The sequence below is a fragment of the Copadichromis virginalis genome, linkage group LG6 (assembly GCF_057382275.1).
Source record: "Copadichromis virginalis isolate Kocher_CV1m ecotype Utaka linkage group LG6, C_Virginalis_male_GT1.1, whole genome shotgun sequence".
In the NCBI taxonomy this organism is placed as follows: Eukaryota; Metazoa; Chordata; class Actinopteri; order Cichliformes; family Cichlidae; genus Copadichromis; species Copadichromis virginalis.
In genome coordinates this window covers 11,729,314-11,753,830 of record NC_140623.1, presented here as the reverse complement: position 1 = coordinate 11,753,830, position 24,517 = coordinate 11,729,314, and the positions used below count along the sequence as shown (strand labels likewise).

The 24,517-nt window shown below is 39.8% G+C and overlaps 2 protein-coding genes and 1 pseudogene across 3 annotated transcripts; 2 read left to right on the top strand and 1 right to left on the bottom strand.

Annotated features, from left to right (window-relative positions):
• The first annotated feature begins 2,942 nt into the window (after positions 1-2,942).
• LOC146707325 (uncharacterized) lies at positions 2,943-16,413 on the top strand. Its single transcript, XM_085460752.1, has 9 exons — positions 2,943-2,961; positions 11,203-11,508; positions 11,583-11,813; positions 11,909-12,013; positions 12,119-12,331; positions 12,412-12,753; positions 14,316-14,661; positions 14,830-14,887; positions 16,300-16,413. The coding sequence occupies exons 1-9, from the start codon at positions 2,943-2,945 to the stop codon at positions 16,411-16,413; spliced, it is 1,734 nt and encodes a 577-aa protein (XP_085316878.1).
• Positions 4,154-4,873, bottom strand: LOC146707326 (E3 SUMO-protein ligase ZBED1-like; the record flags this gene model as incomplete). The annotated part of the gene is made up of 1 exon (XM_085460697.1): positions 4,154-4,873. A coding segment is annotated over one exon (720 nt), but the record flags the coding sequence as incomplete, so codon positions are not given.
• A 2,109-nt stretch (positions 16,414-18,522) lies between the features above and the next one.
• LOC146707324 (uncharacterized) lies at positions 18,523-22,716 on the top strand (annotated as a pseudogene). Its single transcript, XR_014921007.1, has 7 exons — positions 18,523-18,529; positions 20,090-20,380; positions 20,464-20,697; positions 20,803-20,907; positions 21,014-21,232; positions 21,732-22,068; positions 22,356-22,716. The product of XR_014921007.1 is annotated as an uncharacterized LOC146707324 (transcript).
• The last annotated feature ends 1,801 nt before the right edge of the window (positions 22,717-24,517 follow it).

Sequence of the window (24,517 nt, the reverse complement as noted above, 5' to 3'; positions counted from 1 at the left end):
TCCAATTAAATTCAAATCACTCATAATGATTCTCTGGAACACTGGAACACATAGAAAGCAAGCAAACAAAAAAGTGAGGCAACCGCGCGGTGCAGAGCCTTAAAGCACAATACAGACAAAGACTGACAGGAACAAAGCAGCAGAAGCAGAAGAGAGAGAGAGAGAGAGAGAGAGACCCAATGCAGATTGGATGTACCTTATATAGGGACAGTGATCCTCCCCTCCCGTCGTTGGATATCCTTTTGTAAGGAAGAGGACTCCCTTACTACATTCATTTATATTATATTATCTGTATAGCACTTTAGAGCACACCTTTCACTTTATTAAAAGCACCTTATCAAGCACTTTATTTAGCATTGCACTTTAAGCATGGATTTGCACACAAGAAGTTTAAATTTAAATATTTATTGACTATTTATTGGGAATTTTAAAATCAGTTGGTAGCCTTATTTCAGATCCTGCTCATCTGCTCCTCATCAAGGAATGTGGTGGTTGTCTGTCAGGAGAGAAGAATGGTGATTGAGATTGTGATTAAGCAGTAAGGAAAACTAATGCAAGTGTGTGTGAAATCTAGGAATAAAAGTGGTGCAAATAAGTGTTTGTAAGATAATGATTACTCATCACGTGGGTGACCGTGGCTCAGGGGGTTGGGAAGCACATCTGTAACCGGAAGGTCGCCGGTTTGATCCCCGTACTCTCTGTCCTGGTCGTTGTGTCCTTGGGCAAGTCGCTTTACCCAAGGACAAGTCTTTTACCCTACCGCCTACTGGTGTTGGCCAGAGGGGCCGATGGCGCCATATGGCAGCCTCGCTTCTGTCAATCTGCCCCAGGGCAGCTGTGGCTACAACCGTAGCTTGCCTCCACCAGTGTGTGAACGCGAGAGAGAATGAATAGTGGCATTGTAAAGCGCTTTGGGTGCCTTGAAAAGCGCTATATAAATCCAAAACATTATTATTATTGTCACCTTTCTTGCCTGTGTCCTCTTCAAGGTGTTTGGACAAATGTTTCCCCGGGGGTTCAGACACCATTTAAAGGTTCCGGGAGAGACCATTGTTAAAGAGAGTGTGATGAATCTTTTTGTGCTTGGGGTTTCTGGGTTTTTATAATATTGGGTTTGGTGTAAAATTAAAGTGTGGAATATTTATTAATATGAAAATGTGAAATGTACTTATGTATTTATTTATTCTAATTTATATATTGTAAACTGTGGTGGAAGGTTGGGATTTAAGAATTTACCTGAGAGTGGAAGAATGGGTTAGTCCAGGGGTAGGCAATCTCAGGCCATGAGGGCCGGTGCCCCCGAAAGGTTTTAGATCTCACCTTGGGTCAACACACCTGAATCACATGATTAGTTTGTCACCAGGCCTCAAGACATGTTGAGGAGCTAATTTAGCCATTTAAATCAGCTGTGTTGGTTTGAGGACACATCTAAAACCTGCAGGGTAGTGATGGCCAAATGAAGCTTTCCGAAGCACTGAAGCTTGTATTGAAAAACGGTTCATTACTCGAAGCTTTTCAACACAGTCCTCTCCGGTGACATCTGGTGGCGAATATTTTGAAGAGCAGCTTGAATCTGCAAAATAAAACGGACTGCTCAATCATCACTGCTCACTCAAGAGTGGAGTTCTCTCTGATATTGGGCCACCGTTCCGTTGCTTTGAACATGTAATTGGTTTTGTTGTCTCGATTGGGGGGCTGAAAAAATGTAATGCGTATTTGCGTAATACATGTTGATCAATAAACTATCCTTATTTAAACATGCACTATGGTGTGGCCTTTCTTTGCTCATAACTCCTTGATGTTGGTAAATACAATAAGTGAGCAATATATACATTATACATATGATAACGCACAGCACATTATGGAGTATGCCCCTGCTGTGGAGTCCTTCCACCATCTACTTGTCATTCAATCACTGGACAGCTGGACAGGTTCATACAAAATATTAGATGAGGCCAATTGTCCCATACATATTTTTGACCTAGGGGTAGGATTGATTGTGAACTGGAAAGGGAAAATGCTTAGGGGGCTGAGTACGGCTGCATTGTTACTGATTTGTAGAATCATTTTGATTCGATACAGGATCCGATTCAATATGATTGGAATCTGGAAAGTTTTGCCCCAGTCAGAAATATTACAATTCTGGTCATGTATCAGTATATATCCATAATTTTGTATCTATTAAAAGAAAGCTGACACATGTGAGACTTCATTAGAGATGTAAACAGAGAGTTATGAAACCTGCAGCTGCAGAAGCCAGCGAAGAAAAAAGAGGCAAACACAGCGCGGACCCGACGACACATCAAAATCTGATTCTGACGCGTCGGGTCCGCGCTCTGTGTTCACGTTTGTATGCAGAATCCGTAAACCTGCTCCCAGTTACTGTTTTAGCTGTATGGTGTTTGACGACATGTTGTGAGGTTTAAGCTGAGATGCTGGCGTTTCAGGCATAATAACGTTAATTCACAAATCGACACAGGATTGTAATGAATCAATATCACTTTATTCAATTTAGCATGGATTGTAATCAGAAAGGCGATAATCAAAGCCCACCCCTAATCAAGAACTTGCAAAGTAAAAACATGATCTATGTCAGGTAGCCCTTTTGTTAGTTACATTTAAAAAGAGGATTAGTGTTACTGTGCGCTGGCTGAGTCTGTTCCTTTTCTTAGAAATAGTTTCTCCTGCCCTGGAGAAAATCCACTTGCATGGAACAGAAGAGGCTGTGGAGTGCAGGAACTACACTGCAAGTTGGTAGATATGCAGGTATCCCTGGGTCCTGCAGACTATCACCTAAAAACAATAAACAAAATGATTTTCTAAACTGTAGCAATGTAATGTACGTATAGTGTCAAATACATTGTTGTAGTCTTCATCAGCTTTAATTCACATAGAAGTGTTCCTAAAGTCATATGCTGTAATGGCATTTCCATTATGAAAACATGATTTTGGACATGTCAGGTTTTTCACTTCGGCAGATAAAATGAATTGAGCAAAATCAACTCAAAATCCCGCGAATGATTCACCTGCCTGTAAACCACTGAAACACTTGTGTTCGGAATGAAGCTTCGGACGTCACCGATCACGTGACTCTGGCCAAACGACACAGTGCTTCTGCAGCGTGTTGTTTTTTGGGTACACACCGGAGCGCCAGCTTCAAGCGGGCCATCATTAGTCTAATGGGTAGATGTAATCAATAAACCGTTCTTATGTAAACATGCATTATGGTGTGGTATTTCTTTGCCTGTCACTTCTTTATGTTGGTAAATAAAATACATGCAAAATACATATAATAACATACAACACAGTATGGCGCATGCCTCTGCTGTGAGGTCCTGCCTCCAGGTACTTAGCAATTAACCACTGGACACCTGGACAAATCTGTTCATAGATCATATGATATTTGCTACATCTCTGATATATTTTGAAACTGGGGAAAGAACTGATTGTGAACTGGGTGGGGGGAATCCTTGCGAACATGTGAAATACAAAAATTCAGATTCAAATTCAAATTCAAATTTTATTTGTCACATACAAATAATCATATAACATGATGCATTTAAGGTTATCCTGTGTGGCTTCTATTCAAGAAAAGAATTTGTTCCACTGTGCGAGGACTGAGTCTGTTGCTTTTCTTGGATATGATTTCCCCTGCCTTAGAGAAGATCCTCTCACATGGAACGGATGATGCTGGGGTGCACATAAACTGCAAAGCAAGTTTATGAAGATGGGGGTATACATTCTTCCTGGTTGCCCAGAAGTGGAGCGGATCCTCTGTCCGGGGAATCAAAGGATCTGCCATGTACCTCTTTACTTCCACTGTGGCATCTGCTGTGGCATTCCTCACCTGCCTCTCCACCATATGGCTGTCCAGCAAATCCCACAGCCCACCACCTGAAAGACTAATGGAATTAAATAGCTGCACATTCTGTAGACTGACATTTCCAGATGTATTTTAAAATGACATCACATGTGAATATTCAACTGTAAGTGTTACTAAAGATATCTAATGAAATTTATATTTCGACAAGCAGATTGTCGTTTTGTTAAGAAACGTCTAATAGTCACATATTTCCAATAACGGAATTGAAACTTTGGGATATTAAAGCATATTCTTACTATTGAGACATTTTTAGAATATGCTGGAACCCTGTCATTGTGTTATGGACTTCAGGTCAACAAAAGCCATACCTGACTGAGTTGCAGAACTGGTTGCTGGCTCTGGCTGTGACGAGGTAGATGGGATAGGAGGGACGGGCATGATCTGGTCTTTTTCATTTTCAATGATGGTGGCACATTCTGCAGTCAGACGTCTCACTGCAGCTTGAGCATTGGTCTGACTGCAAAACCCCACAGCCTTGAATCTTGGATCAAGCAGGGTAGCAATGGTCATGACACTCATTGTTTCCAAGTGAGACGAACATTCACCCAGCATTCTTGTGAGGTTCATGCACAGCTGGCGGGCTTTGTCATCCAGAACTTGAGGTTGTTTTTTAGCAATTGCATACCGCAGCATGCAGACAAGTGGAATGACTTTGGACCCAGATACTCTCTGCTCTCCAGAAAGTTCAGTAGTGGCTGTGTAAAAAGGAGAAATCACCTCCAGGCACTCTTTAACTGAGTGGTACTCCTCAGCAGTGACAGGTGTGAGATCTGTTCTCATTGAGACAAGGGCAGCACTAACTGGCTCTCTCTCCTCATACAGACGCTGCAGCATGGTGTATGTGCTGTTCCACCTGGTATCAACCTCCTGAAGGAGCTTTGGATGTGATCTGCCCATCTGCTGCTGCATTTGGCAGAGCTTCTCCTTTGCTGTTGTGCTAGATCGGAAATAGCTTACCAATTTACGTGCCTTACCTCTGATCTCCTCAAGCCCAGGCTATATATATATATATATATATATATATATATATATATATATATATATATGTGTGTGTGTGTGTGTGTATATGTGTGTGTGTGTGTGTGTGTAGAGACAAGGTTTGTGAACTTTTCAGTCAAAATAAACAAATGCAAAACAGAGGCAAACAAGAACACAAAGCTGGCAAACCTACCCGATTGACCGAAATCAACTCAAAATATTCCCACACGCCAGAATGTCCTCTCTTCCTTGCTGGTTCCATATCTGTCAGTGGAATGGTCACCTCTTCGCTCTCTGTCACCATCAACACACTCCACGAATCCCGTGGATGATTCACTTCCTTATATCCGTTTGAATCAGGTACCGAAGCAGTTACGTGCGTAATGAAGCTTCGGACGTCACTGGTCACGTGACTTTTGCCAAACGAAGCAAGCCTCGACACAGTGCTTCTGAACCAGTGTGTTGTTTTTTTCGACACACGCTCCGGAGCGCCAGCTTCAAGCGGGCCATCACTACTGCAGGGACACCGGCCCTCGTGGACTAACTCTACGTCCACACGTACATGGGTATTTTTGAAAACTGAGATTTTCCGTTTTCATTTTAAAAAATAATCCCGTCCACACGTAAACGCAGAAATGAAGGAAAACGCTGCTAGGAACATGCCAAAGCAACAGGTGGCGATATATTCCTAACCGTGTAGAAATGTTGGGCAATCAGAAGTCTAGAAGCCTCGGTGGGAAATAGTAAACAAAGATGGGGCATAGAAGCAGAACCGAGTTGTATGTGTGGAGGGACAGTAACTGTTTATGCATATGTAAGCATTTAAACACTGCAGAGAGTATAAGTAACAGTACTGTAGAAATTAATTTGATCAAAACAATAACCTGGCGCACAGTGTGACGTCAAAAAAAGCGCACACCTTTGACGCTGCGTTTTCTCAGTTTTTCTCGTCCACACGTAAATGCAAAAACTGAGTTTTCGAAAATATCCACCCTGGCAGGCGTTTTTAGAATCTACGTTTTCAGTGACCGAAAACGCCGTTTACGTGTGGACGAAAGGTGCAAACGCATAGAAAAATCTGCATTTTCCAAAATACCCGGGTACGTGTGGACGTAGCCTGAGATTGCCCACCCCTGGGTTAGTCTGACAGCTGAACATATTTAAGGCTGCCAGTTGTCATTGGAGAGGGGGGATTTGTGCTGTGAAGAAGCTCGATGAGTTAAGGAGAGCTGTATAGCAAATAAATACTTTTTGTTCCACTACACTTGCCTTGGTCCATCTCACTGTGTTTCCAGCCGCTAAGGGCCGCCCTGTTACACCTTTCATCCTTTGTTTTTTCTTTTCATCTTCCACTTATGATATACACGACCCTACACCATAACTTCTTGCAAACCAGTCTCTCATCCATCATTGCACTGGGTCACTTTGACAGTTCCATGGCCAAAGTGAGTCTGAAAGTCTGCAGAAAAGCAGTTAATCAGTTAATCCATTCAAGAATTTTGTTGGGCGCGCATGCCAGACATAAACTGCTATCCATGCTGAGTGAGGGTTTACTTGTTCGCTTCTGGTGTTTGAGGCAAGAACCAGAATTCCAGGTACATGCCCTGCAAAGGCCAGGTATATTTGCTTATAAGGATATTGAAAGGACTGTACACTTCGGCTTTACCGTCATTTAAAGAGCTGTATGCATTTGTGTCACGGCCCCAGAAAGGGCTGCAGGCCTTTGCTTTACAGCTATCCAAACAGCTACATGCTTCAGTTGTACAGCTGGTTAAAGGGCTGCATACGGCGTGAAGCAGTCCAGTTAAGCACAGCTGCATGTTTCTGCTGCACAGTCAAAGGCAGCTGCATAATGAGAAGGGTCCTATGTGTTACACACTGGAGGACGACAGGGTTTATTCAGGTGCACATGAAGATTTATTGCACTGAAACACAGCAAAACAATTCAGTGTTACTGGCGGCTTCCATTGTAATAACTGGCCTGCGTTACTTTTGTGTCATTACGTGTAATGGCCATGTATTAATCAGCCCTTAACACACAGAGAAAATGACCAGTAAACAATAGACAACATAACATGTACTGGCTGGTCTATTTCCTATAACTTTAACTGACACCAGCTAACTGTTTCCTTTCACCTTACTCATGGAACAACACGGTTACAGAGATTAATGCAGGAGGCTAACATGACTTAGCTAGCGCACAAATGTTACTAGCATTACCCACAGATAACGTGAAACAACTCCCTTATTCGCTCACATCAAACACCATATAAACAAGAATTACACTCCAAACATGTTAAATAAGCATCAACTTTACATAAATGTATGTAGTTCTCGTATATTGCTCTCACCTGAAACACAGCAAAACAATTCAGTGTTACTGGCGGCTTCCATTGTAATAACTGGCCTGCGTTACTTTTGTGAAGGATTATTTTGCCAGTTACCCGTTTGGCTGAGCCGCCACTGCCACCTACTGGCGAAACTAAATATCGCCCTAACTTCACATCAGGTGGGAGCAAATGAGCTTTTCGCTCTGTGTTATGATGCAAACTATTGTCACAACAAAGATGATGGGGGGTGGGCACGAACACATAAGGAACACATCTGAGACTTGTTCTTAATGCTCAAAATACTCAGGGTGCCACATATGCACATACTTTAGCAGTGCCAAGCTAAATTGGCACTTCCCTTTGTTGGACTAATCACAGTTGGCCATAATACTAAACTATATTTAACCTAAATATATGGGTCCTGTGATTTGAGTATGCAGGTTAACTGCTTAATACAGTGACTCCACTATATAAAGACTTCATTGTGAGTATGCATAGTATATATGAGTATATATGTGTAAGGAAGAGGACTCCCTTACTATATTTAGGGCCCGAGCACCGAGAGTGCGAAGGCCCTATTGTATCTGCTCCGTTTCTTCTTATTATTATTCAGGCAAAACAAGGGCCTTTTTGAGGGCCTAAACATGCTCAAAAACTCATGAAATTTTGCACACATGCCAGGTCTCGTGAAAAATTTTGTATTTTAATGGTTTTACATATGAGCACTGGGAAATGGCTCTAGAGCGCCACCTATGCTTTGTTAAATGCAGCCCTACAACCACATCGTTTGAGGTACATGTATGAAATTTGGCACACATGTGTATCATGCCAAGACAAACAAAAAAGTCTGTGGGCCCATTGATGCAAACCCAACAGGAAGTCCGCAATTTAGAAGTGAAGGTGACATTTTTGCTCTAATTTTGCCATTTCCATGCCTCGAACGTTTTCGAACTCCTCCTTGGAATTTGGTCGTATAAGCTTCATGTTTGGTCAGTGTCAACTACATACCTGGGCCATGTTAAATTGCGGAGCTTTTGAGTTTTCGTGATACGGTGTGGCGGTGGCGCCACGGCGAATTTCGATGACTCGCCATGAAAATCTTATTGCCTCTCATTCCCTCATACATTGTCCGATCTGGACCAAAGAGCACACATATGATAAGGCTCCACCCCTGAACATATTTCAACTGCCATATTTGACATCAAGGACAGCCCTTTGGGGTACAGTATTGTGATGGGTGACATCTGCAGCCTCAAATTTCTCCAGGAAAGCCTTATGGAGTTGGTCTTGGGTTACAGTGAAAACTGTGACTTTTCGCGAAAGGGTGTGAACCCTGCAGCATGGCGAACTTTGATGTCACGCCATGAAGAAACAAATTAGTATAACTCAATGAAATCCAGTCTGATCAGTACCAGACTTTACAGGCATGGTGTCAGACCCGCCCTGAATAGATTGATGTGCTCATTGTCAGGAATGAGCACATCAGAACGCCACCTAGTGGCAACAGGAAATGTCATGTCTTTCATTTTGTCGTACTGATTTTCACAGGTTCATCGTGGCCACCTCAAAAGCGGTGAATATCACCATCAGTTGCTCATGATGCTTCAGTGCGAAAATTGTGACTTTAAACTGAACGGCGCACCCTGGTGGCAACGCGGTTCACCGTGAACAATGAAGTGGCGTTTGAGGGGCTTGGAAAGTTTAAAAAGTCTTGAAATTTGGCACACACCTCCAATGGGACGAAGGCTTTGTTGTTATGTGATCACCTTCCTTGAATAGCGCAAAATGGCTCCACAGCGCCCCCTACAAACTTTCAAATCATCAGCCCCTGCTCTGTGTTTTATGTATGAGTCTGAAATCTGGGAAGGTTATAGGAGGGATCAAGATGTACAAAAAAAGTCTCTTGGAGCAAAATCCCAAATCCAACAGGAAGTCAGCCATTTTAAAATGAATGTGTAATTTTGGCGACATTTTCCCCTCTTTTCAGGCACCGTTCTTTGACGAACTCCTCCAAGGGATTTCATCAGATTGATGCAATTTCCTGTGTGTGGAATCTAAAGACCTTTGTGATGTTAAATTGCGAAGCTTTTTACGTTCAGGGAAACGGGGTGGTCATGGCGGCATGTGGAGTTTCAATCACTCGCCAAAAAGCAGTAATCTGCTGTCACTCGAAAACACAATGTCCAATCTCTCCCAAAGGTCATAGGCATGATTAGACTCGAGCTCGGATATGTTTGTTATGCCATTTGTACATAATGGTTAGAGCGCCACCTAGTGGGACGACTATAATCCTGGTTGAATAAGATGAAATGTTAGCTGGTGGTTAAATGCATGAAATCCATCAATGTCACATCAGATCGGACATGCTGGTATTAGGTTTTGGGCGTGGCTCGACACGCCAGGGTGCGAGGGCCCTCATAACGCTGCTTGCAGCTTTAATTATATTATATTATCTGTATAGCACTTTAGAGCACACCTTTCACTTTATTAAAAGCACCTTATCAAGCACTTTATTTAGCACTGAACTTTAAGCATGGATTTGCACACAAGAAGTTTAAATATTTATTGACTATTTATTGGGAATTTTAAAATCAGTTGGTAGCCTTGTTTCACATCCTGCACAGCTGCTCCTCATCAAGGAATGTGGTGGTTGTCTGTCAGGAGAAAAGAATGGTGATTGAGATTTTGATTAAGGTTTACCAGTAAGGAAAACTAATGCAAATGTGTGTGTGATTACACACAATTTATGAAAGTAACTATGATTACATGTCTAGTGTATACAGGAATATATATGTCATAATAAAATCAACAAACCTCAACATGTAAAAACACTTTGAGTCATATGTTCAAATACCTTTGGTCCATTTAATAAGAAGGTGTCACAACCCTTTATCCAATTTGAATGTGGATACCTGCACATGACAGCTGAGACCATACACATTTTGTCCATATTCATTATGTGTTTATGTGTGTATGTAAACTGTATTGAAATTTTGGATTTACAAAGTATGACAATTGCAAATACAGATGTCAGTATGACAGTACACAGCCAACTAACCTGTAACAATGTAGCCAAAACAGAACATGTGATCACAATCACTTTCTAGAAAACAAAACTGGTCTTTTTGCATGCTAACTTAAAGAGAATATAAAGAAACAGTGCAGAATATTATGGGAAACATAACCTGCACTAACCAAATGTCCATGATCTCAGCAGCACAAACTGCTGCTGAGATCATGTGCTGTGATAATAGCAACCTACGCTGGGCAGACCACAAACTGCTGAAGAGTAGAACAAGCTAGATGGATCCTTAATAATGCTGATGTTTTCAAAATGGCCACCATTGTTATTATTGTTATTATTATGATTATGATCATTTATAATATCATCATCATTATTATTATTATTATTTTAACATGCCTTGTAATAATGTTTGTATAAACATTTTGACATGAGTTAGGACTGAATGTTTCATTATATCACATCACTCCATTAGGTGGGAGCCACACAGCACATAAATATATAAATATATATATAGGGGAATAATATTAACACTTTATTGAGAACTGAAAGTTACCTGAACATCTAAAATATTCAAGGGTAAGACAACTAAACCATATTACACTTCCTGCAGAGAACAAAAGAACCACAGAGGAAGGACGTTCATGTCTAGTTTCAAAGGTGCTTTGTGTGCCAAACCACTGAACATAAAACAGTCATGCGAGCCCTTCTGTTTTTCAAGCGATTTTGAGATGTGAGTAAATCGCGTCTACTTTTATATTTATTGTCAACGTTATGCTTCCACGCTGGTCTCCAACCAACATGTTGCTGACAGGTTTTCGATATGTGTTCCTCTGTTTCATCTTCTACATTTCAGGTATGAGTAATTATTTATACATCCTTGTAAAAAGATACCTAAAAATAATTTACTTATTTACATTCTAAGGATAGAAAAAAACGACAGGTGATAAGACAATAAATCCGTTTGCTAATAAAAGTTTGTGTTAAAGGTGTTAATGGAGGAGAAACCAGGATCTGTGCTTTCAAAGGTTCATCAGTGGATCTGCACTGCTCACATCAACATCTGACTTCAAACAGAAAATGGTTCACTATACACTGGGATGGTTACAAGTATGTTCAGAGTGAGCTCTCTGTGGATGGACAACGTGTAACATACAACATGTCTGAAGAGAAAAACCCAACTTTAACCATCAATGATCTAAGAGAGAGTGATGCAAACGCTTACTGCTGTATGAAGACTGCAGAGAATCCAGGACGCTGTTGGTTCAACAGAATTACTCTCCAAGTTGTTGCAGGTACAGTGACTTTTACTTATTACTTACTTTCCAAATGACATCCTTGTATAAGTTGTTCTCCATCATCCTCTCAGAGCTGCAGGTAAAGGTGATTCCTGCCACAGAGGGACAGACAGTAACACTGATGTGCAGCAGCAGCTGTCCTCTGACTGAAAAGCCTGCAGCCTACATCTGGTACAAGAACAGAGAGTTTCTCTATGAGGACTGGTCTCCCTGGTACCAAGAGCTGCTCAGCAGTGAGGAAGTCACATACTCCTGTGCTGTCAAAGGCTACGAGCATCTCAGAGCCCCTGAAGTCTCTGTGGGTGAGTCATGACTGTTGTTGCTACAGACTCTCCAGCTAAACCCTGTGAAAATGACCTCAGTACAAATATTTAACATATTTAACATTTTTTTTCAGATTCCATCACACAGACATGCTTCAGTCTCACTTATGCTTATGGAAACATGTGTTCTTATAAACAGACATCAGTGGATGAGCCGTGCACCATCACATACCCCAGAGGTGAAGTTTATGTCATATTCATTTAACTAAATAATATATGATTAAATAAGTTGTGTGATTATATCAAATATAGTGACAAGAAGTTTGTTTATCCTTTCTCAACAGAGGTTTATGTTCAAAGAATTTCTTCCACTTCAGGGTTTGTCACACTGACCTGCAGCACCAGCTGTAATCTGACTGACCATCAAGCTGTCTACATGTGGTATCACAACAAAAGAAACTATCATGAGAATCAACATTTTTCAACTCATAACTCTTCAACAGACACATTCTCTTGTGCAGTTAAAGACCACAAACGTCTTCAATCTAAGGAAGCTTGTAAGTGTTAAATATATTTTGCCAACTAATAATGAAATACAAAAAATCAAACAACTTTAAATCTTCCATTTATATTTCAGGTGTTCAGGATAAAAACTGCTGGAGAGTGAATTATGTCAGCAGGAGAATCTGTGCTCTGGAAGGATCTTCAGTCAACATCACAAGTGAATACTCACATCCTGATAACATGAAGCCAGAGTTCAAATGTTGGAGTAAAAAATGGAGAAAAGATAAAGTGGAAGTTGAAGAGCTGATTGAGGCTGCAGGTGGTGTGGAATATCAGGACAACATGAAGAACCAACACATCCTGACCATCAACAACCTGAAGAAGAATGACTCAGGAGGATACACATTCAGATTCAACAAAGATCATGAAGGATGGACACAGTCTGATCTGCCTGGAGTCTTTTTGATTGTCACAGGTAAATTTAAACTCCTCAGTCAGCAGACTTTACTCATTAATGTCTGAACAGGAGCAGAGGTGGAAGAAATATTCAGTTTGGGTGAAATTGGCAACGTCACACTACAAATCATCATTACAAGGAAAAGGCCTGTATTTAAAACTGAATTCATACGTTTTCAGAAAAATTGCATTTAATATTGTAGAAAATAGTACTTATTATGCAGGAGAAATGCCTTTTACTTTCTATAAGATGTATTCACATGCCTGTTGCAATTTTCACTTTGGGTGTTTATGGTTCAGGTTTGATCAACCTGGATACTGTTATTTTGTTTGATCTACAGCTGTCATGTACAGCTGTGCAGCAGCCAAGGCAGGACCCAAACACAGGACTCAGAAACAATATAGGGGAATAAACCAAAGGAAGCAAACTTTATTTGCTGAATACGACTCGATCTAATACTGACTAACAGGATTGGGAAGGGGTCGGCAACCTGCGGCTCCGGAGCCGCATGCGGTTCTTTAGTCCTTTTAGTGCGGCTCTGCGTGGTTTGGGAAAATAAATTATTTTTTTAAGTAATTAGCTGAAGTGTATTTCATTAATGTTAGTTCTTTTTTTTAACTTGTAGTTCTAAATTGGAAGATTATTGTGATATTGAAATATAAATATAAAATTATATTCTATTATTTTTTGATTGCTCAAAATAAGCGTCACACTCGCGGGTGCCGCTCAGGTGCGACCGCCTCCCCTGCAGCGGCGCTGCAGACCACGCCCCGCCACACACATTAACCAGGTAAAATACATATTTAGGCTGAATTTTGTAAATATCTATTTTTCATCTTTTAGCAGCATAGTGCTTTTTTTCAAATTATTTTTTTAAAAGTCAGGTCAAGGCTCCAAAAGCCCAAAGGAGATATAAGGGTGGCGGCTGACAACAGTTTTTGTTTACTGGATCATTTTAGTTCAGTTGGGTGTCTTTCCTTTTGTTATATTTCCTTAAGAGTTCAAAATGTGTTAATTACATAAATAAAAAAGTAATTTTCTCTGTAGCACTTCATAGATTTAAGCAACACAGCTTAGTTGTTTACACAAAGCATACAGGTAAAATAACAATATATTCAGTGTTATCTTCATTTTAGACGTCAAAAAGTATTTGCAGCTCCCAGTGTTTTTGTTTGCGTGGAAATCATGTCCAAATGGCTCTTTGGGTGTTAAAGGTTCCTGACCCCTATGATGGGGGAAGCAAAACTGAACACAATGAACACAGGATGAGGGGCTGTCAAAATGAAACAGGAATTATGATAAACACAGGCTTGACATGGGGACCAGAGGGAAATAGTAATGGGGACATGACTGACTGTGGAAACAGAAGGGAAACACTTGGAACAACACATTGTCTGGATAATTGAACATGCTTTTTTAATTTATTTATTTTTTGTCAACATAAAGGTCTCATTTCAAAATATTTTCATATTTTAGTTTAATAGAAAAACATTTAAAGTCACATAAAAAAACAGTAGTGGAATACAAATATAAGTTTGCACAGAAAAAAAATAACACTCACCCTAAATTTTTGCTTTTAGAGCTGAGAGTGAAGATGAGTCCTTCTGCAGTGGTGACAGAGGGTCAGAGAGTCACACTGACCTGCAGCACCAGCTGTCCTCAGACTGACAACACAAACTACATTTGGTACTTGAACAGTCGACCTCTGACCCCGAGAGAGAACCAGAACAAACATCTGATCCTAGACCCAGTCAGCAGGGAGGATGCAGGAAGCTACTCCTGTGCTGTGAAAACCAACAAAGATATCAGCTCTGCTCCAAAGACTCTCACTGTCCAAAGTATCACAGGAACATGGACACCAGCAGCTGCAGGAGTTTCTGCTGCTCTGCTGGTTTTAATACCTTTCATTGTCTGCTGGTGTGTTAGGTGAGCAAAAGTGTGATCTCATTCAGATCAATAGTATTCATCTGATATTGTTTTAGTTGTGTATATATACACGTGTGTGTGTGTGTGTGTGTGTGTGTGTGTGTGTGTGTGTGTGTGTGTATGTATATATATATGCATATATATATTTGCTCTTTTTTTACAAATCAGAAAAAAGAGGATTTCAAACCAGCCTTCAAGAAGTGCAACACTGGGCAACAAACAGCAGGTACAAAACAAGACACAAACAATGCTGCTGAAATTGGAAAAAAAAAATCCCCATTGTCAACCTTATTTTTTGTTCACATAACTCTATTCTATTTTACTTTTTTATTTATAATCATTATCATAATTAGCAATAATTATCATTTAATCAGGTATTTTAAGTATATATACATTTATTGTGGGCATGAATGTCAAAGCAATTTGGGGTTTTTAATGATTGATTTCAACTGTTGTTTTTCAAGCGTGGTATTATTGCAGGAATAAAGTGTTTTAATTAAGTTTATAAAACACCTAAGTGCATTTATTTTAGACTTTAGATTTTACAAACAGCTTCAAATAGATACATATCTCCCAATAATATTTGTTCAAATGTCCTTTAGCGGGTTGCAGCTTAGCCAGACATTTTTAGTAAAGATCAACAACAGTCTGGCATATTTCTGGTTGTATATTTGACTACTTATCTTTATATAAGTGGAATTCATCTTCATTTGTTGGATTCCTGCCGTGTTCCTGGCTTTTAAGCATACTCCACAAATTTCCAATAGGGTTGAGGCTGGGGCTTTGAAAAGGCTATAAAGCTTAATGTAAGGCTGCTTTATTTATAGCTCAATTTTTGTCTCATTTGACGACAAAATTGTTCTCCAGAAAAAAAAAAAGGCGTTTAGATATGGGAAGCTACAATTTTCGGTTAAGCTTAAAGGGGTTAATTTTGAGGCAGGAGCTCTTTCTTGTCAGTATCCTCTGAGTCCATTACAGTGTAAAACATGTTTTCACTGTGGACAGTGTTCCAGCAGTTTCCAGGTTATGGCTGGCTTGATTTTTGGTGGTTTCTGGGTTATTCCTGAACATCCTAACTAATTTCCTCTCATCTGAGGGTGACAGTTTAGGTCTTCCTCGAGGCCTAGGCAAAGTGGTCACACATGAAAAAAATATACTTACACTTATATACAGCTGTTTGAAACGATGGTCTTGCTATCTGCAGTTTATTTATTTTTTTCATTTTTAAAAATGGATGCTCTACAACTAGTCAACCCTGGAAAAAACAGCAGTTGAAAGCAGTCATCAAGAGCCTAACTTTACTGTGAAGTTCATCCCCGTTATGAATATATATAAACACAGTTTAAATGTACACTTTATTTATCTGAATTCAATCATTTTAATTTCAGATTCATTTTATCAATGTATTTCTTTTTTCTTATTACATTTTAATGAGCGACACAATCTACTTATCTATTTGTTTGTTCTACTTTACTTACTTATAATTGTTATAGCAAAGGAATTTCACAGATTTTATACTTTATATTTTGTCACCTCACAAACCTGCTGGTCAGAGTATCACCTGCAAATAAAGTAAAAATATTTAAATGAGGAGAAAAATGACCTATAACACAGTATGTTGTTTGTCTTCCTCCTCAGGTGAACCCTGATCCAATATATGAAAACATCCCAACTCATTATTGCAGAGTGCACCTACCTATGACCCACACAACTGATCTCTACTGCAATATTGACCCACTGCCTGCTCACTAAAGTAACTTTGTTACCATAGTGATTTAAAGGGCCCTTTTCTCTGATAGCTTTCACAACACAGCAGCGACACCACATTTGGTGGATCTGCCAGTGGTTTTCATACTCTGGAACATAAATTACAACAGAAATTGTTCTTGAACTTTTCCGTTATAAAATGTATGCTATTGAAACATATGTCACAACTGAAAGATGACGATCACAACAATTTGTGTTTGAGAACAGCTGAGTGACATTTTCTCAACATCTCTTTTATGCACCATATCCCAAAACCACGTGAAGTCACTTTTACATCCCTCATAGCTTTCCAAAGAAATTGTAATGACATTTACGGCAATAAATGTGGTTACTGTTTGAATTTGTCCTTGTGGTTTCATATGTGTTCTGACTGAGAAACACTGTCCTCTGAATACTGACAGACACTCTTCACTAAAAATCTAATCTTTACAAAACTAGTCATGTTATGATTAGCAAATAAGAGAACCACGTGACAAAATGTACGAGACAAGGAAGCAAAAGTGTCCAGTGCACAAACATAGAGCAAGACAGGGGGAGGCAACAGATGGAAACACAGGTGGGGGGAGATGACTAAAGCTACTCATACTGAAACCCACATGCCCTACATTACAGAGAGCTCATTTCTAAAACAGAGATAAAGAGAAAGCAAAGAGTCTAAACAGCAACTTAAACTTTAAAATGTGAAGTAAGAATTCAAGACTGCAACAAAGAGTCAAACAACAGGAACCATAAGAAATAAAGAAGGAAGTGATTTTGCTGCTGTTCAACTGTGTTTAGTTTGTAGTGGAAACTGCTGAAAACAACAGAGGAAGCAGAACTTTCTGCTGAAAAGAGTTGTAAAAGCTAAACTGCTTGCATTTGAAAGGGTACAGTGAAGATTATCGAGAAAGCTGAGCACATGCAAGCTGGCGAACATGTGTGGGATTCGAACTTTCGCCCCCGGGTCTCAAGGCGGCTGCTTATCCCACTGAGCCAAACCAGTTCTGATGCCAACCAAAGATATAATGACAAAAACAATTATCACTGATAAAAGGTGAAAAAGCTCAAAATTCTGCTGAAAAGAGCAGAAGAAACAGAAAATTGAGCTGAAAAGAGCGGAAGAGATTGAGATTTGTACTGAAAAGAAGTAAAAATTCTGCTGAAAAGAGGTGTAGCTGTGGCTACAATGTAGCTTGCCATCACCAGTGTGTGAACGTGTGTGTGAATGGGTGGATGACTGGTTGTGTAAAGCGCTTTGGGGTCCTTAGGGACTAGTAAAGCGCTATACACATATAAATACAGGCCATTTTAGCAGAAAGAGCAGAACAGTTGAAAATTTGAATGGTGAAAATCTGCTGAAAACTGAGGGAGTAGTTAACCAGCAATGGTCGGAGCAACTAGAATAAGGTCGAAGAATAAAGCTTATCTGACTACAATCAGATAAAGTCTAAATGTTGGTACAAAGAATCAGAATTCCACTTTTAAAGTCAAGAGAAATGCTGTGGGGGAAGCTGAACAGCTGACTGAGTTTGCAGATCATGTGGAGTATGATGATAGCAGGTTTAATATAAATTTATAAAAACTGTCTTGTCTACTCAGATGATTTCTCATCTTATGTATAAAAACAACTCGGCTCAATCAGCAGAGCAGGATCATTTCTACAAAATTTGCAGCTTTATAGACTTAGTTTAGTTTAAATAATTAAAGTCAATGTGTCCTATAGAGTAAAACATTTATAAGAATTGCATTAATATATATCCAGTGTGATGTTGAATACCTGCAGCAATACATCAGTTCTACACTATGTCTCTTTGTATCTGAAGAAATGATAGATAAATGAGGAAGTGATTGTGTTAAAGCTGAACGCAGTTTGTCTGCAGAAATACTCTGAATTTAACATTTCCTCTTAGATGGATGTTGATTGATTAATGCTTCTGATATTTTATCAAGTTAGATATGAGCAGTGGTAGTAATCAGGCCTTGAAAATATTCATATAGCCAACTTTTTCTGATTAGAAGTAAAAATCTGCAGCAGCCATGTTGTTGCCAGAAACTGGATGTTTGTTTATGGGTTTCATTCTGTGTCTCTCAGGTAGGAATAGTTTGTTTCTCTTCATGACAAGTAAGTAATGATGTGTCAGGAATGTAGATAAAAGATGTAAAAAGTTCATTTCAGAAAACAGGAGATTCCCAGTTAACAGGATTTTTACTTGTTCTAGTGTTCTGAATTCTCCAGCGTATAAAAGCACCAGATTGTGATCCTTCTCACTGAAAAAAAGGCCACATTGGGTTTACTTGATTCAATAGTGGACATTGGTTGCACACAACTGTTTTGCTTTGGCAGAAACTTAAACAACTGAGTTAAATCAACACAACTTACTCATATTCAATAAACCTGTGCATTTTGTGTTGATAAAACGTGATTGAAACATGTTTAGATGAAGTAAGGTGAGCTTTTGGAATATTTTAATCCTTCGCAATGTTGTCATTTTATTTCAACACTATTCAATAACATTTACCCCAATACTACTTGGTCACTTAAATACTACATGCTGTCTTCATATTACATAATGTTCAACAAAGTCTAGAGTCTGGTTAGCATAAAAATGAAATGGATCTACAACTTCCTCCTATCTTTATCCATGGTTGCAGAGGGGCTGGGGCATAACCCTGAAGTGATAGGTTACAGGAGGCAGGGTACACCCTGGACAGCTCACCAGTCTATCACATAGAGACAAACAACAATTTTCACTTACATTCATGGGTAATTTAGATTCACCAATTAACCTAACCTAACTCTTTTGACTTTTAACTGTGGGAGGAAACTAGAATACCTAGAGAGAAACCACTGCAAGCCAGATTGGGGATTTAAACCCAGGACCTTTTTACTGTGAGGCAACAGCACTAACCCCCATGCTACAAAGCCAGGCTTAACAAAAGTAGGAAAGCTATGATTTCAAGGCTTGATGCAGAATTTTTCGTATGTTTTTGTCCTTGACAGGTTAAACCACAATAAATAGAATAAATAGCGATAGCATACACGTGGTGTGTGTGTGTATCTGCCTCTTATAACTCCAGTGATTTTCCTGCAGTTTGAAATCTTTTGCAATCTTGTGAATTTCATGAGTCCAGCAACTAACCACTCTTACTAGATTGTGTCACGTCATCTGAACAAGTTGTTGAATTTCGTACAGATCCTACATGATTTAGTTACGTTCAAGATAGAAACATGAAATTTTTGTGTTCAAATTACAAGTTAGACTTTTTTAATGTAACAACCACCCAATTTACTTTTTTCGGTATACCAAAAGAGTAGAGGTGGCTGCTCGACTTGACTGAGATGGATGCCTTCCTGAAACCACGATCCAAAGCGCACAAGACTGAAATCCCTTGCGGTGTCGCAAGATTCAACATCGCTATATTACTGACTTAGTTCACTCGAACATGATATGAACAATTTAATCTACCCTCTCTACATGTCATGTAGTTTCTACACTATATAGTTACACTTAACTTTAAAGCATAAGGCAATTGTGTTAAATACACGCAAGATGCTTACATAAATCCAAGAGATGACCAATCCCCTTTTTTTCAGTGTAACATGCTGTCATCACAGATTAGCACAGAAAAGAAAGTTAGCATAAATGTTCACCATGTTTTCTAATCACATGTTGTGTTAAAGGTGTTCAGGGAAAACAAAACAGCATCTGTGCCTTGAAAGGTTCATCAGTGAATCTGCCCTGCTCACATCAACATCCCACTGCAAGAAATAGCTGGTACACTGGACACTTGACTGTCTCCAAGATTGAACTCTCCACAGATGAAACACATGTAAAGTACAGCATGTCAGCAGAGAGTAATTTCACTCTAACAATCAATAATCTGACAGAGAGAGATGGAAATTTTTACTGCTGCATTAAAACTGCTGACAGATCAAAGTGTCAACAAAGTGGAATTCATCTCCATGTTACAGGTACAGTTCTTTTTACAAATGCATCATAAATGAATGAGTTTATGAATGATCAGTGTATTCATGTTGGTCATGTGACCTCTCAGAGCTGCAGGTAAAGGTGATTCCTGCCACAGAGGGACAGACAGTAACACTGATGTGCAGCAGCAGCTGTCCTCTGACTGAAAAGCCTGCAGCCTACATCTGGTACAAGAACAGAGAGTTTCTCTATGAGGACTGGTCTCCCTGGTACCAAGAGCTGCTCAGCAGTGAGGAAGCAGTCACATACTCCTGTGCTGTCAAAGGCTACGAGCATCTCAGAGCCCCTGAAGTCTCTGTGGGTGAGTCATGATGGACACCTCCTCATCATGTTATGAGATGTTAAACACAAACACTTTACTCTTCAGACTCTAATGAATTTACTGGAAGTTGTTGGTTTTTCTCAGGTTCCATCACAGAGACCTGCTTCAGTGTGACCTATGCTAAAGGGAGAATGTGTTCTTCTCAGCAGACATCAGTGGACGAGTCCTGCTCCATCACATTTCCCAGAGGTGAAGTTCTGGACAAACTGCACTTTGAAACTTCATTTTTATTTCTTAATTTATTTGACGTGACAGAGATGAACTGGTGGAAAATGTGTTTATCATCTCCCAACAGAAATTCATGTCCAGAGGACTCCTGCTGAACACAGAGGTCACATCAGACTGACCTGTAACAGCAGCTGTTTTCTGACTGAGCCTCTGATTTCCTTTGTGTGGTATGAGAACAGAAAGCCTACAGTGCAGGAGGGAAAACAAATTCAGTTTTCCATCTCTCATCCAGAAAGTTTGTCTTGTGCTGTAAAAGGTCTTGAGGATGTGCGCTCTGCTGACGTCTGTGAGTAAACTTATTGTCTCTCCACTTGGTACTTGGTATTGTTCTAATTCTGTGTTGTTGTTAGAATATCTGACCACAATAACAGAAACACTGTAAATTTTAATGCTACAATGATGACACATTAAACATCATTTTTAATTTCTGATAATGTTTTGATTTTTTTGAAACAGTCACAGATGTTGTTCTTTTGCATTTTTCGGCTGCCGTTGCAGGGTTTTGATTCATTATTGTATGAGATGTGAATCTCGGTTACGTTTGGCAATTGTCAGTGCTTATTCAGATGGGTTTTGTAATAATCAATTCACTGATCTTTTTTTTCCCTAAAGACAGCTCTTTTGAATCAGTAATATACTGTATATCTTATAGGTCCTGATAAAATATTTGCACAGAAATTGATTGAAAATTCCTAATCAAGGGAAATCATTTATGTCTGTGATAAAGTTGAGCTGTTTTGCCAGACAGTTATTAACTCTTTCTGTCTACTTCATCGATATTTCAGGTGTTAGTGATGATTCCTGCTGGAGTTTGAATTATGTCCACAGCAGAATCTGTGCTCTGGAAGTATCTTCAGTCAACATCTCCAGTAAATACTCATATCCTGACTACGAGCAGATACAGTCTAAATAAAGTCAAGAGAAATGCTGAGGAGGACGTCAGGAGGAACCTGACTGAGGATGCAGATCATGTGGAGTATAATGACAGCATGAAGAACCAACACATCCTCAGATTAAAGAAGCTGAAGAGAGATGACTCAGCAGAATACAGGTTCACCATCACAACAGAAAATGAAGAAGTGAAACAGTCTGATTTTCCTGGAGTTACTCTGATTGTCACAGGTAATTATGGTTTGTCTTTCTTCGTATAAAAATAATAAAAATAACAGTCAACACAAAATCCTCTGCAATGCTTTCAGCTGAATTAACAAGATGAAAATGCATGAATTTTCCTCAGCTGATGATGCGATAAGAAATATTTTATTTAGTCAAAAGGCTACAGATATTTGCCTTTTATTGCTTCTTGCACTCTTCAGAAGTTAGTGAAAACCAAAAGCACCAAATCTTGTTTTATCTTTAATGAGAACTACTTTGTGTTACATTTACTGACTAGTCTGAGTGTTTTTCAGAGCTGAGAGTGAAGATGAGTCCTTCTGCAGTGGTGACAGAGGGTCAGAGAGTCACACTGACCTGCAGTACCAGCTGTCCTCTGACTGACAACACAAACTACATTTGGTACTTGAACAGTCGACCTCTGACCCCGAGAGAGAACCAGAACAAACATCTGATCCTAGACCCAGTCAGCAGGGAGGATGCAGGAAGCTACTCCTGTGCTGTGAAAACCAACAAAGATATCAGCTCTGCTCCAAAGACTCTCACTGTCCAAAGTACTACAGGAACATGGACACCAGCAGCTGCAGGAGTTTCTGCAGCTCTGCTGGTTTTAATACTTCTCACTGTCTGCTGGTGGATCAGGTGAACGTTACTGTGTTATCTCTAAGACCAGTTATGTTTAAAGTGTGATGTGAAATGTTTTACCCATTCACTGATTTGTTTATTTTATGCAACCGAAAAAAGAAGACTTCCAGTCAGTCTCCAAGAGGAGAAATGTCAGAATCAGTGCAGCAGGTACGAAATAAGATTCAAATAATTCTGCTGTGTTAGTAAAACATCCCCTCATCTTTCCTTTTTTCCTCACACGATCATTTATTCTGGAAAAAAGCTTAAACTTATTATATGTCTGCCTTTTTCTGAGTAACCAACTGTAGCATTCTTTTCAGTGTCCCTACCTACACCCGATGTTCATGTTCATCATTGTATCAAATAAGTCAGATATACATCAGCAATCCTTACCACACATTACATTAATATCATCTTCAACTAGATTTGTAATTGATTGGACATTGAACAGTCGTGATGTTTACCACTGACAGGAAAAATAATTTTTGAGTTCATTGCCATTTTTGTCCCGTCTGTTTCTCATTGTTATATCATGACCTCTGACCTTAATTGACACAATTGAGACCTGAAGTTCTTTAGAGGTTGTTTTTTGGGGGGGTTAGGTCTCTTAACTTGTTTCAGTTTGTCAGACAGGTTCTATTTGAGAATCTCAGTGACAGTGCAGTACAGTGACAATGTAACAAACAACAAACAACCAGCTATGAGTTATTGATGCAGTTTGATATAAATTTATAAGAACTGTCTCGTCTCCTCAGATGAACGTTGACTCCATGTATGAAAACATCTCAGCTCAGTCAGCAGAGCTGGATGATCATCACTACAGCAGACTGGACTTCAGTGAGAACCACACAGCTGACCTCTACTCCACCATTGAGCCACTGTATGCTCAATAAAGAAACGTTTGTTACCATGATGATTTCAACTCCAGTGATATTACTTTACCATCACAGCAGAGAAACTTAAAAAGAAAGAAAAGAATCAAAGTGTTGCAATGGTCCAGTCCAGTCTTTCCAGCCCTTAGGGGTGGCTGTAGCTCAGGTGGCAGAGCAGGTCAGCCACTAATCAGAAGGTCGGTGGTTCGATCCCAGGCTGCATCCTGGCTGCATGCCAAATGTCCTTGGGCAAGATACTAACCCCGTGTTTGCCTACTGGTGGTGGTCAGAGGGCCCGGTGGCGCCTGTGTCCGGCAGCCTCGCCTCTGTCAGTGCGCCCCAGGGCAGCTGTGGCTACAATGTAGCTTGCTATCGCCAGTGTGTGTGTGTGTGTGTGTGTGTGTGTGTGTGTGTGTGAATGGGTGAATGACTGAATGTAGTGTAAAGTGCTTTGGGGTCCTATGGACTAGAAAAGCGCTATACAAATGCAGGCCATTTACAAAATGCCTGATGGAAAAACTGTGTTGAGTCATTAAGAGGGATGTGCATAAAAACATGTCTGCAAACTGAAGCAATGCTGTAAAGAAGGGTTGGCCAAAATTCCTCTGCGATGATGCAGTTCCTTATAGGAACTGAAACTAAGATATTTAAAGACTTAGCAGCTCTTGAACTTGAGACACTCTGTCTCTGTCAGGCTCTCTCACACCAAATAAGAGGAAGCCTCAAAACTTTGTCAGATTTAGCTTCATATAAAGGCAAGCAAACCAGTAAATTGTCTGAAATCAGGCGTACTAAAATCCAGGAACTTTTCACTGGACACAAATAAATGTGTTCAGTTCTAATAAATGTTCTATTTTAGGTATTATCACTTTGTACATTATTGTGGATGGAACAGAAGGTAAAAATCTTGATCCCAGACTCAGAGGACTCAGAACTGGTTCATCATCACCATCATCTCA